This window comes from Patiria miniata, unplaced genomic scaffold, assembly GCF_015706575.1.
Source record: "Patiria miniata isolate m_02_andy unplaced genomic scaffold, ASM1570657v1 HiC_scaffold_20, whole genome shotgun sequence".
NCBI lineage: Eukaryota > Metazoa > Echinodermata > Asteroidea > Valvatida > Asterinidae > Patiria > Patiria miniata.
In genome coordinates, this window is record NW_024037059.1 from 357,116 (window position 1) to 371,259 (window position 14,144).

A 14,144-nucleotide genomic window follows, 5' to 3' on the forward strand; every position below is an offset into this window, starting at 1 on the left:
ATGCAAATAGAGAAGATGATCATGTCGCAATAATAATAGAGTTGCCACGATAATATATCCGACTATACCACTAATTACAGGCAATATGCCTGTCTGTTTTGATCATTTCACACTAGTTGCTTCTGATTGTACCCCTCGTAAAGTTTCATGACTGACCTGGTAAAGCGTACATTGTGATCTTTATTTTTTTTGTACTTGGAACTCAGATGATCATAAACACACCTATTTTGTTTCACTACAGAGCTGCAAAACCCATTTCAACTATGCCAAGTTTCCTCATACATGTTAGACAATACTTCTGATAGTTCCTGTCTTTGTTGCACACGTACAGGTAGGCCTACATATTGAAATATTATATGCTTAAAACAGACACAAATTATACACTCATAATTTCATGCAAAATATTAGTATTTGCACTAGTTTTTGAAGCCATAAAAACAAACATCTTACATAAACTCTGAGTCTGTCCAACATATTTCTTTTCCTGTATAGTTTTAAACAGGCTCCTCGTGATCAGATAGAATCCCTGAGATACAAAGACTTAAAATAAGTCTTCATTCTTCAAACCTAATCCTGGGATAATCTGATGAGCCACTGTCCCCTGTTGTGCCACAGTGTGCTCTTCCCTTTGTCAAGACACTTGATTTATTTGCAGGCATTTGGTTTGAACACCCTCCATTATTTTGATCATTGTCACAGTAGGCAGTCCATACAAAGCCTGAGAAAAACGCAAGAATGTGTTTTTTAATTTGCCCAACGTATCAGAACAGTTTGGTGTTGTCAGGAACATGAAGCGGCAAGAATCAGACCATTACGAAAGACACCTTTTATTCTGATAGTGAAAGGTTTGATTCCTTAGCTTGGGCATTAATCTCACCATGTTTTGTCAAGATATTCTCCTTTCGGAGAAACAATTTATTCTGTATTGGTTATCTGAAAATAGAACAATCAAAGTACATCTCATGCCAAAAACGTTTGCAATCAGGAAAACAAGAACATTAAAAAAACATTCACAAAGAGCTTTATAGTCATGTGAAATGTTTTCACGTCTTCATGTTGAGGAAAGGAAGTTTTAATGGTAGCCAGAGTTTGACATCATAATTGGTTCAGGTATTGATGCTTACCTGTCTATCCAATGATAGAGGATTAACAACACCTGTTGTCTCCTTGATATAAAGAGGATGTGGTTGACTATAGAGATTGTTGGATTGTAATTGCACTCATTGTCTGGTTGCACCTGCAGCAGAGGAAGTGACATGGATCTGTGCTACTGGGCATTCATGAGGCTTGAGTCCTGTCAAACTCATACAGGAGGGATTCATTCCATGCTATTGATAGAGAAATAACATCCCATCGTGCATCAATCCTAAGATGAATTGAAATGAAAAAAATCTATTTGAATGAAGACATTTTCAAGTTCTGGGAATGTTTTCAATAATGCAACAATGAATCACTTGACTTTGGCTTGTGGAGTTTGCACTTTATTTAAGAATATTATTTCATTAGTGATTCTGAGTATCTTAATTCTTATGCATACTGTACATTTTTTCATGAAGGATTAGTTGGGCAAGTTTGGGTACATGTAAGATTTTGACTGCTGCAAGGGTCATGATATTTGAGTGAAAGATGGGAATAGACAAGTTTTCAAAGTTAGGTTAACTATCTAAAAAATAGTGGTTAAGAGCACAGTAAATTCTATGTCTGTGTGTCTGCACATATTACCTGTAATATGAGCTGTAACCTTTTAGATGGTTCTTTTATTTGTGATTCATTTGCTAGGAATTCCTTGGTTTAGTTTCTTGTCCCTGCTTTACTCTAAATCTGTCATCAGAGGCACACAGTCAGATTATTCACCCAGTTACCTTGGGCTGCGGGTAATGGATGCATGGTGATGTTTTGACAAACTTTGGTAATAGAGGAAAACTCCATACCCAGGACTATTTGGCAGCTAACATACCAGGTTTTATTTACAGAAGCAAGTGAGAACAAAGGATATCCTGGGGTGAAAAATTAGGAAGCACTGGCTTAAAGACAGGAACTTGTAATGGATGCTGTTTTCAAATCTATCTCAAACCTGCATTGATTTTGAATTAAGGTTCATGCTGGCTGCATGTGTCTTCTGTTTCTTGCCATTTGATAACTATTCCTTCACATTGTTTTTGTTTTAAGTGTTTTTATTTTCTGAAGGAAATTGATTTTTTACAGGAACACACCCTGTTGAATACACATAATACGTTATTTTAAAATGGAATGTTGGCCTTTCATTCCTCTTGATTTGTCCAGACCACACACCTACATGTACATGTACCGGTACTGTGTGTGTCCGTTTTTCCTAAGTTTTATTGTCCACATATTCAATCGATGCACACAGTCTGTACATGTATGTTGCAGACGTTGGTACTAGCGTTTGCTCGTTTTTCACACTCAACCTCAGGCTACTCTACCAATGCCAAAGTGCAGCCCTAACAATAGGTGCATCGCAGCGTAGGTTTATTTCCAGTCACTGTGACTAATCATCCCTATGCGTCTTGTATACCCACTCTCGGAAAAATATCCTTCCTCCCGGCATGTAATACAACAATCGGAGCTTGTGTCGCAGCCATTCATTTGCATAATATATCCACAAAGTACAAAGTCACTGCAGATGGTACATTGAACAAGTGAAAACGAGCATCTGAACAAAAGATATTTTGGGTTGGTGGTCAGACTGAGAAAATACTGAGGGGAAATATTTTAACTTGGGAACAGTTGAGTTGCATTGCTGTTAGGAACCTGTGAATTGTGTCAATAATTTTGTCTGTTTCCTGAATACTTTCTCCAGTTTCGTTGATTGATCGTCCATCTTGAAATCATCAGGAAAAATATTTTAACCCAGAGTCAGATGCAAAATCTTGAATTACTTAAGCAGATTTGTTTGGCTTGACTGGCATTCTGGCATTCCTGTCAGCAGGGGACGCTACAGATTTCAAATCATCTAGCATTTAGGCCTAAAGAAATAAAGATGTTATTTATATCAACATGGTTGACACACTGTGGCAGCTCCTATCAATGACAGCTGTGAGATTAAATGATAAATGAATATCCATGGCAACCATTAATAGTTCAAAGGTCATTGACATCTTAACTTTATGATAATGATGTGAAGGTGCTTGATCACTTTTAAATGACCATGTCCTAGGGGTATTGGGTGGGGGCCGTTGCAAAACAATCGACTGTTTGGAGTCCCCCTAGTAATAATACATATAAGATAGGCCTACTTTTGAATCAAAGTTAAATATGGACAATAAGTATTTTCTTCCAATGGTGATAGATTTTCTTGTTTTTGTGCTTTATTTTGTTTTCTTTGAAACTTCCTGTTCAAAAATTTCCCAACTTAAAGAGGACAATACAATTATGTTTTTTGCCTCAATGGTTGTTGAATTTGCCTTATCCTCACATTTTCCATAGATGTGAACACTAAAAATGTATAATGTAGCAGTATAAGTACATCATTTACTACATGTTAAGACAAGATCCATGAAACTGCAAACAGGAAGTCAAGTCAACCATACATGTAGGGTGCAGGCACTGTGTCAGTTTTTTCCCTTCAAATCAGTTATTGACTTCTCTTGTCAGAATATGGTCAGCATTGAAATGCAAACAAAAAGAGTGAATTTATCATTTTAATGGGGTCAAGGCATACCTATTGGTCAGATTAAACATTCTGTAGATTTGACCTCTATGGTCTAGAAGGCATATAAGGTTCTTTATGGCAAAATAGGATCCCATGAAATTGGAGGATTAACTTCTGGGAAGTCTCTTTTGTCCACGAAAGAGACATTTCCTTAACAACTTTTCGTTTCTACTTGGGAGCAATTTAAAAAAGAATTAATCAGAACTATTGAGATCTTTTGAATAGGCCTACCGGTACCTGATAATATGTTGATTCTGGTTATTTGCTCATCAATGTCAAATCAAACCTTGTGAAAGATGGGCTGACATAGTGGTGCTCTGTACGAGATTACTCGAAACATTTTGGAAATGGATTGTTTTCTCAGGGTTGAGCTTTTTTTCGTTGGTTTATAAAAGCATCTGGAAAAATGGTTGCAAAATTGTGTTTTTAAACTTGATGAAATTCGTTGCTTCATAAAAACTGAAAACATAGGGTGTGATCATTTCCACTATGGTGATATGGGCGTGCTTGAAATGTGAAATCAGTAGGTCGTGAAATAACACTTGAAAGTTGTATCTAGTGACTGGAACTGCTTGTGTTATGGCTGGTTGATTGCATAGTTTATTTGTAGGCCTACATGTACTTCTTTTAGTGGATGCGTTCATGTGAAACGTGCAGAATTTACCACCTCAGTTTGCACTAACTTCAACAAGGTTATGATGTCACAATCATAACTGCCAATTACCAAAGTCTTTGCAACCTCAGACATAAATCTCAATATTTATGCCCTAAATTCCTGATAGTCCAAGAATGTGTCAGTGAAACTGTGTCTGTAATGACATGTACTACATCTTGACCTGAAGTTGTATCTGGTGATCAGTTATCTAATAAAAGCCAGCTTCAGATAGTCAGTGGGAATATCTGTGGCGCTTCTGGCGTGATCGTTTTTAGATTTCATGTGAGGAACGTGAGTGGAGCGTTTGGTTTAAGGGCATATTGGAATGGATTCCACATGTACACGGCATGTGCTTACTATGCGGAACTCTTGCAGTACATGTGTGAAGATGGCCAAGTATACATTGCATATAATTGCTGGATCTTACAATGTACTGAGACCAACATTACACTTGTCTCACGATGTACAAGACCAACATTACACTGATCTTTGCATTTTATGGGGGTTTAGGAAATATCTTGATTCCGGATTCCACCCTTAGAGTTAGAATCTCAACTAAGCATAAATATATGACCTAACTGTTTTCACTTTTATTGACTGGGAAACTACCGGTACAAACAAGTGTACATTGATAATAATATGTTGAGTGCTATGCATGTTTGCCCTGGTTTTGCATAGTTCTCAGTTCCAAGAGTTAAAAAAATTCTTTTGTGCAGTAGACCCCTAAGTTTCTTTTGACTGAAGTATACATGTACAATGCAGAGTGGAATATCTGTAGTTACATGTAACAACCACCCACAGAAACCCATAAACAGAAATGCACGGACATCAATAACCTATTCGGTAGAAATACGTGCTTTGTGAAAAATGCCAAGTTTGCTTTTTTAAGGACCCAGCGTCAAGGATGCTTACCACCAAAAAAATATACTTTGTCCCTCTTGCTTTTGTTTGGGCAAATCAATTTCAGCTCCTTTGTAGTAAGTTAAATGGGTTGCTGACTCTCGCTTGAAAAGTATGTCACTAGAATTGTTGGAAGCCAGCCATGTGAAAATTGTAATAATAGTGCCTTTTTGCATGTTCACGATGTACATTTACTGACATTGGAGTCAATTTCAAAAGTTGATATTATTTATAACTAAAGGGCAGAATCAAAAGTTCACTGAGAGAATGCAGGATAAATATTGTGTTTTGTTGTCGCTGCTTCTCCGTTTGTGTAGTTTTGTGTGTGTCTTATTGGCTCAGTGTGGTACCTACGGTATACCCCAAAACAGATATTTTTGCCTGAAATTTTACATTATTTATCTCAATTAAAGCTGTAGATTGTGCAAAAAGTGAATCCACGTTTTTGAAAAATTTTGGTGGATGTAAATTGAAATATTGAAAAGATGACAAATAATTATGACCTTTTTAAAAGTACAAGTTTTGTCTCATTGAATATGAAATCTCTCTACATCCAGTGTCATTCAACCCAGTAGCCTGTTTGTTTTAGATCACTCAGCCAGCTCACTGACCCAGAAATGCTTTCAAAAAATTAAGCCTGACATTAAACTAGAGGACCTTAAAACCAAACTGTGTGTGGTTCTTATCCTAAGGGTCTCTTGCTGACAGATGAGTGGAGGAGGTCAGTCTGGTTCTATTCCCATAACTGATATCATAACGCACCATGGAGAGTTCGGTCACCTGTAGGCAGACCCATCTATTAAATATGACACATGCTACTTGGCAATTCATGTAAAGACTTGCTACATTTCAGCTGTTCCAAACATGTCAATCTGTTTAATTACTAGTAGGGTCTGTGGTAAATATTTCAAATATTTTATTATTATTTTATTAATTAATCTTTAATAAATGATATTGTCAAGTTTAATCTGAAGGAACTGTGCTACATGTACATTACAAGTGTTTGGATTTGCTGTGTGGATAACTGTTTAATGATAAATTATCTGGCTTCTGCTCTGCCAAGAACCAAAACTACATTCTGAATGTATTAGTACAAATTGTAATAGATTTGTATTACATTGTATACTTTAAACAGCTACTGTATTGATTGAGGCATACTTGAGATCACAACATACACATTTTATTCTCCTTGCTTAAGAACTATGCCCCTTCTTATCTTGAATTTACCCAAGTGTTCATACCCTAATTCATATTGGTACCAATCAGCCCAATACCTTGAACCATTGCTATCATTTAACCTGAGGCATTTTCGCCTTTAATTGTAAAACCATGCAGTCTCAATACAGTGAGTAAAGATTTCAAAGGTAAAACCCAAACCTTATTACACCTGATGTTTTCCCAAATCATTGCACCTGTTGTAGGGGATTTAGCAAGCATTCTTGCCAGGTCCCTACCCACGGGTCTTGATTGCTGTTTGATCTTGTGTATTTTCTTAATTGAGAGAGTGTTTTTAGAACAGATTGCTGTTTTTCAAGTCAGCATGTTAACAGAGATTTAAGGTGTAAGAAAGAGCGTAAATACATGGGACAACAAACATCAGCATTCTTGTTGACCCACAAGTACCTACATCAGTGACTGTGCATACTAACATGTACATGTAACCCCCTCCCTACTACATGGATGCTAATGTACTGTACATGTACAGCAAGTGCCTGCGATAATGTAGTCCATGCACAGTGTAGGCCTAGCCAAGCATACCTGGCAGGGTGTATTGTCTTTTCTAATGACCACATGGCTTCAATCTTTTATGACAAACAAGAACAAGGTGTTAAGCTCTTTGGGTAAATAGCTGCATGAAAAAAGAGCAAGATAATGCAATTAGCACCTCTAGGAATCATGTCTAGACTACAGGTGTCCTCTTTTGGGTGATAAATAGTGGAAACAGGAGACCAACTTTTTTATAGTCTTTTATACATGGTTAAACTTAACTCCTTCCATATTTTGAACATTTGCTATAAGTGACACCATGCCCTGTATTAAACATTTCGTCACCGTTTTGACGAAGTGGCAAATGCGTTCAAAACCGAGATTGTAAGCAATCTGAGATTGTTTGATATTCTAACATTTTATGGTGTCGTCCTGAGGAATCTACGTTCTAAAAAATGTATAAATTTTATATACCTGAGTGCATGCTACATTTTTGTGACAAAGTAGAATTTACGTTTTGATGAAGTGACAAATATCTTTAGAAATTAATATCGCCTAATTAAATATTATTTTGTTACGGCTATTCAAATACTGGGCTATCGCATCAGTTCTATATTTTTCATTTCTGGGGGAGAAATGTACATGAAAATCGATTAGAAAAAATCGACCAACTTCAAACGCGATTTCCTTCAAACTTGGTTTTGCAGCTGTGTGCAAAGATTCGTCATTCGTTGGTGATTTTGCAGATTGTAGAGACTCCAAGATTTTATGAGAGAAGAATCAGCTTACATGTACAAGTACTTTTTGGGGCATTGTTAGGATTGGAGGACAGCATCAGAACATCACAGTGGGGAGGCTCTGCATTCACATTACATAAAAAGTAGTTTTGTATCCATGGGGCTGAGTATTGGTCTGTTTTATTGCTCTATGGTCCTCTGAAAGCTTCATTTTTGTAAGCACTATAGTTTAGTACTAGTAGCCAAAGACAGTTGTATAGCAGTGAGGTCATATCAGTTGGTGGTATGGGGAGACAATTTCGAGGAACTCTTTTGTCTGACAAAAACTGACAAACATGCACTGCACATGTGGCACAGGTGGGATTGGAACAAGGGCCACTAGAAGATGACAGCTAGGAAAGTACAACTGCCTGACCCAGGAGTGTGTACAGTAGTTATGTGTATTTTGATTACAGCCACCTGTGATGTTTGGTGACAAACAGACATACATTCAAGGATAATGTCACCTAGTTTTGAACCCAAACGGTTAAGTTTTAACCTTACGATTGAATACATGGTTGATTGCTGCTTACCGAGCTAGTCATATTCCAATTATTAGATTTCACACCTGTTGATCTGGACTTTGAAATTGCCCTCATTTATTGGTCAATGCTTCTGGCAATCAAGGATATCTCCACAAGAAAGGCCACCGTATTTAAACAATTTGTATACATACAAGTAATTCTGTTCCATGATTTCTTGTTTTGTTGCAATTTCTTGCAGAGTAGGTGTAAAAATGAAACTTTTTCCTACTCATTGTTTGGATTTGATGCATATTTTTTTGGCAGATCAGTAAACATGATAATAAATATGTAGGGTGAAGAGATCTTATCTAGTAAGAAAAATTGAGACAAACTGATGTTTTGAAAGCTTTCTAAGTACTGAGATTGGTGAGATTTGCATTGCTAACATTAGGAAAAATGGGTGTTGATCCCTAGATTTTATTAAAACTCTTAGAGATATGTTGGAATTGACAAAATGACAAGATAAATCACCTGAGTCAACCAACTTGACAGATGAGGTCTGAACTTAAATCCTGACCTAAAAAACGAAGTTTCAATTCTCAAGGTGTCTGAAATGGTTATTTGTTAGCACACCTTTCCTGCATATCTTTATACTGTCATTGGCATTCCTGTGATATTAAACAGACCTTGTCCTAAAGAATGCCTCGGGGGTCATAGGTCATGGGCAGACAGGGAATCCTTGCAAGACTTATTAGAGTGACTGAAGACTGAAGTGGTTATAGAGTTATTTCCCAGAAGGTAAAATGATGAATTGGGATTAATTGGTAAGGTGTCTTGGTCTTCACATTGCAGGGGTTCTTTCCCATAAGTATACATCATTCTATTTTGAAGAACCGGAAATTGGCAGGGAAGGCTTTGAAAATCAAGGATGGTTTATAATCACAGGGATTTGGAATAAGAATTACTGGATGTCTGTCACCCAGCAGCTTCGTATACAGTGTGTATGTGCAGAATCTGAATCTGTACAGAATGTTCACAGTCAATCTAGTATTGTGTGTCTCAAAATATGTTTTGGAAAGAGATGTGGTTTACTGGTATGCTGTGTGGTACATGTACATGACAACAACTCTTGAGGTTATTTAAGGAGAAGTGGAGAAGTTAAAAACACATAAATAAATCAAGGTGCAAGGTGGATTTGCTTTTGAAGTGAAGATTTTCTGGATGGAAATAACCTGGAAGGTCACATTCTAAGTTGTCAAGCGTGTTCATACATGTACTTCATCAAACAGTAAGTGTGTCATTTTGGCAGTTGGTGTTCCAGTCCAAGCTTTCATAATAGACAATTGTAATAACTTGTCTCATTGATTCAGCATCTGGAATTAAGTTGGGGTTTACTGGACTTTCCTCAGTGACAAATCTGTACAGATATTTCCAGTTTTTGTCAATGTGTGGATTTCAAATCGAGCTCTTTATAAAACTTTCCGAGCTAATTTCCTCAGTCCGTTCGTTACACCTCAGGCCAGATTCATTGCTGTGAAAATAATAACAACTTTAGGTGCCGTTATTTGCTGTAAAGCATCACACAATGCAAATATGAATCAAGCTGTTTCTATGATGTACATTTCAAAAAGTTGAATGTTAAATGTCATTGGCATTACACCTGCAAAGTCACATGTCCCAAAGTGCCAGGATTATCAGTCATGCATGTGGTAATTTTTCAATGGCCCAGTGTTCAAATCAAAAGTGTTCTGCCGAGGCGATTAACACGTTTCTATTTATAAGCTTGAGATCCAGACAGAAATAAAAACACCAAAAGGGACATATTCCCAGCGAGGGAATGCAAGTGAATCATACCTAGCCTTAGGTGGGACTTCAGCTTTGATAGTAACACTGCAAAAAGGGAAAATGTTTGCCAGTCTGGCAACATTTCCTTTAACTTCCTTCAGGTTTTCTCAAGGTACGGTATTTTGCCAGAAAGAAGTAAAAAATATTCCAGTGAAAAAAATGACAAAAATGAAATAGTGAGACAAAACGTACTTTGTTTACCACAACTTTTATATACAAAAATAAAATTCTAAATAAATCCCTTGTCGAAACTCAACACAGTACAAAGTACAGTTGAACTCATCCCAGTGTTGTTATTATACCTTATGTCTACTCGTTTACGAACGTGTTTGCCTCACCCTATGTAGGTATCCGGACAACGGCAAAGTATTTTTCTTCAAAACTGCATACAATTGGTGGCACCTCGTGCACATACTATGTTAATGATTCACTTTGTGGTGTTCCTAGACAAAGGCGAAGTGATTTATCAAAAAGAAAGATACAGATAACTGTGGATGTAACAACCGGCACAAACAGGCAATGCTACTTACTGTTAACTACTGGGTTTTGTAGTTAGTAACAAGTACACCTTTTAGGAATGGCCAATGCATTGGCTTATTCATTGTTGTCTAACTGATAATGCAGAGGGCATTTATTTGAATGCATGGCGCCTAACATCAGAAGGCTAAACCATGTCTTTGGTCACCTTCCTAGAGTCAGGGGAATATTTGGTGCTGGATCTGTCTCTCTAAACCTAAAATTAGACTTTGGTCATTTTCATTTTTTGTTTTATCTGGATAATAAATATCCTTAAAAAGTACAGACTTCTTGTTGAACTGAGGCACTGTTTGAGCTAACTAAATTAATCTTAAAAAACCTGATCAGCACGCTGAACAAAGCTGAAATCTTGCACAAGTCAATGCCCTTGCCAATGCACTTATTTCTAAACTCCCCCTGGAATACAGACTGTTGAACTTGTAGCAGTGGTTCATTACCCCATACACAGTGTTCAGTCCATGCTTATCATAATATCCCTAGGTCTTAATCAACCTCCCTTTTATTTTCATTCTTTTGTTGTTTCGCCGGTGCCCCCCAAGTTATTAATAAAAATGAAAAATGGTCGGCTTTCATGGCCAGGTGGTTTTTCTTAATCTTAAAGTAAGACTTTTTGTTGAAAGGCTGGGTGTTGGGATGTTGTTGTGCAAGTATGAAGAATAGACCGCAAAGTCCTGATATATTTTTCTTGTGGGGCTAGGTTATGCCTTTCAGCTATTTCTGTGATAATTTCACACATGGTAAATACTTACGTGCCTTGGGTTTTCTTAAAGCTGTGAAATCACAGAACCTGAGTAGAAAACAAACTATTGACCCATTCTACAGTTCAATTAAAATGAAGTTGAACTATTTTTCGGGGGGTCAAAGATTTTCCTGCCTTGATAAATTCGTTAAAAATGTGAGCATTCTTTGCTTGTCTTTTTTTTCCCCAGGGGATTTCTATTGTATTTTTCTTTTATGACCTAGATTTCCCTTTGTCACTGACCCAAATCCATCCATTTCCAAACACCATTCACGTTGAATGTACAAATGTATACATTGTATTTTTGTAAAGTACACTTTTCCAAAAAAAAAATGGTGATTAAAAAAGAGATTTTTGCACACACACATATACCGAACATGTAACATGTAGTTTACTGATTTTCCTTGACACTTAAATTTCATAAATCAAAGACCATTTAAATAGTATGCAATTAAATATATTGAACAGTTCTACTTCTTTTTGTCAACATTCTTTTCCTATGTTCATATACTTTTCATTTGCCTAATTGGCCCAAATTTTTCGCTGTTGTGTTTTTCCCAAAGTGTGTGCTGCGTAAGATTTTTGTGTGTAAATGTATCAGCACTCACACACTAGGACTACTGTTGCTAGATTGGTTGTACAACTGCATTCCATGGGTACTAGGGAGAATTTGAAGAGTGATCAATGGAGGGCAGATACAGTGTAAATGCACACTATTCGCTGATATGTATTGCTGTATACCATGCATTGCTTGACTGTTCTTCATACTGTAAATTCACTTTATTGAGACATGGTATAAATGGGATAAAAAAAGATGAGTTGTCAGGGTTTTTTTAAGAAAATATAATCATAAAAATTTAATCATGAGTGTCATTCTGAATTTTTTATGAGTGTTTGGTTTTTTTATAGAGAAATTCTGTCCTTTGCCAAAATAATGTTGAAATAAAGAAAACTAATTTTGCAACTTCAAATAGATTAAGAATATCCAATAAATGCTGTGATATAGTATAGTGTGATCTACGTATCGTAAACCAGTTGCGACAGTAAGAAGCGATCAATAGTTCAACAATAGGGAGTGTTTATTGTGGCATGGCCATTCTTACATAACATTGTACAGTGTATAGCAAACACATTGAATAGGAAACCAGCACGCTGACAGGCAAGGTGCTTTTATGTATAGATTTGTATACAAGACTAGCGGTTTTACTGGGAATAGATAATCTCATTGGTCGGTTGGGGCTATTGGGAATCTCCAACTGTATGATGAAATGGGTCAGAAACAAAGAAGACTTCATCCAAAACAGGAAACCACATGTAATTTTGAAGGACTTCACAAGTTTGTGTTGTCAAAGATTTGTAAAAATATAAAAAGAGAAACTCAAAGAGGAGATCTTACTGTGTCATAGAAACCCCTCACCACCAAAACATATGATATTCAAGGGAATATGCTGTAAGGGATAGATGCGCAGTTCTGTGATGTTATAAAACCTTTACTAAGGGTATAATTAGTGTGCTGGAACAGTTCACAGGCAGTTTTAAACCACCCAGGTGATGAGCTTTTGGCAATAGGAATGTTCAAACTGTCCTAGGTATTTATGAAAGAAACTTTATAGTCGGTAAAAGTAACACAAGTTCTTAACCCATTGAGCTCCTAACCATTAGAAAGTCTGTAGGAACTTGTTGGTGCGGGCAAGAAAACTTGTTGTTTTAGCAGTCAGATTCACTTCTCAGCAACCTCCACACTTTATTATTAAATTGGACCTCCAGGGAATGTCTAAAGATGATTATATTGCATTTAACAAACTAAACAATATTGCATTGATCTCTTTTCTTCTGACACAGGTCCAAGCTGAAGACCCTGATTCTGGTGACTTTGGCCATGTCACCTATTCCCTCAGTCTGGGTTATGGCTCTCAACCACCTCCAGAATTCTACATCCGTAATGACGATGGCTACATCTGTACAGCCACACAGCTAGATCGGGATAGAGGCACAACGTCATATGAATTCCCTGTACAGGCAATGGACGGTGGGGGCTTGAATAGCATCGCCCTGGTCAAGATTACTCTGCTGGATGTGAACGATAACAGACCACTGTTTTATCCAACAACTTATGCAGGTGAGAATGTGATCATTGATCTTATGGAACACTTTCATCCATGATGTTACTGAGATGCTACACCAATAAATCCTACAGATACATGTAGTTACTGCTAGCCCTTTTGGGGCTCATATATAAAGCACAAAATTAATTACAAATACAATTATTTTGTTTTAGCCCGTAATGCAATAAAATCGCCATTCAATAATTACACAGCATCACTCATTGACTCAAGTATGCCTAGCCAGTGAACTTAGCTGTGGTAAATGTTGTTGAATGGGTCATTCTGAACAACCTTAAATATTTGGAACAACAGTGGCCCAGCGTTGTATTTGAAAAAAATAGAAATTTGTGGTCGCTGGATTTCTTACACATTCACAGGATCCTCAAGCATAGTGTTTGGTGGCTGGATAGTTGTGTGAAGTGACTGCACAGCCGTATATTAGAGAACCTTACCTATTTATAAAATCTACTTCTGTTACAGTTGATGTTGATGAGAGTAGCATTGAAGGGACAGTCATCACTACGGTGTCTGCCATGGATCAAGATTCAGGGACTTTTGGCAGAGTAACCTATTCCATAGTATCCGGCAATGAGCAAGGAATATTCACTATTGCTGATGGTAAGTTCAAGTTTGCCATCATCTCTGTTGGTAGGTGGTGGTTTATTCTTTTTCAGCAGTAAAATTGAGTTATGTTTGTTAAACAAACATTGTGAATTACCAAATGTCATCAAATATTTAACCAC

General features: G+C 36.9%; 1 protein-coding gene across 1 annotated transcript in view; it reads left to right on the forward strand.

The window, feature by feature from the left end:
- The window catches only part of LOC119727415 (protein dachsous-like), a 41,960-nt gene that overhangs the window by 11,440 nt on the left and 16,376 nt on the right, over positions 1-14,144 (forward strand). Inside the window, exons 3-4 of the mRNA XM_038199281.1 lie at positions 13,139-13,415; positions 13,882-14,019. Coding sequence (XP_038055209.1) covers positions 13,139-13,415; positions 13,882-14,019 — 415 coding nt within the window. The remainder of the gene's footprint in view (positions 1-13,138; positions 13,416-13,881; positions 14,020-14,144) is intronic.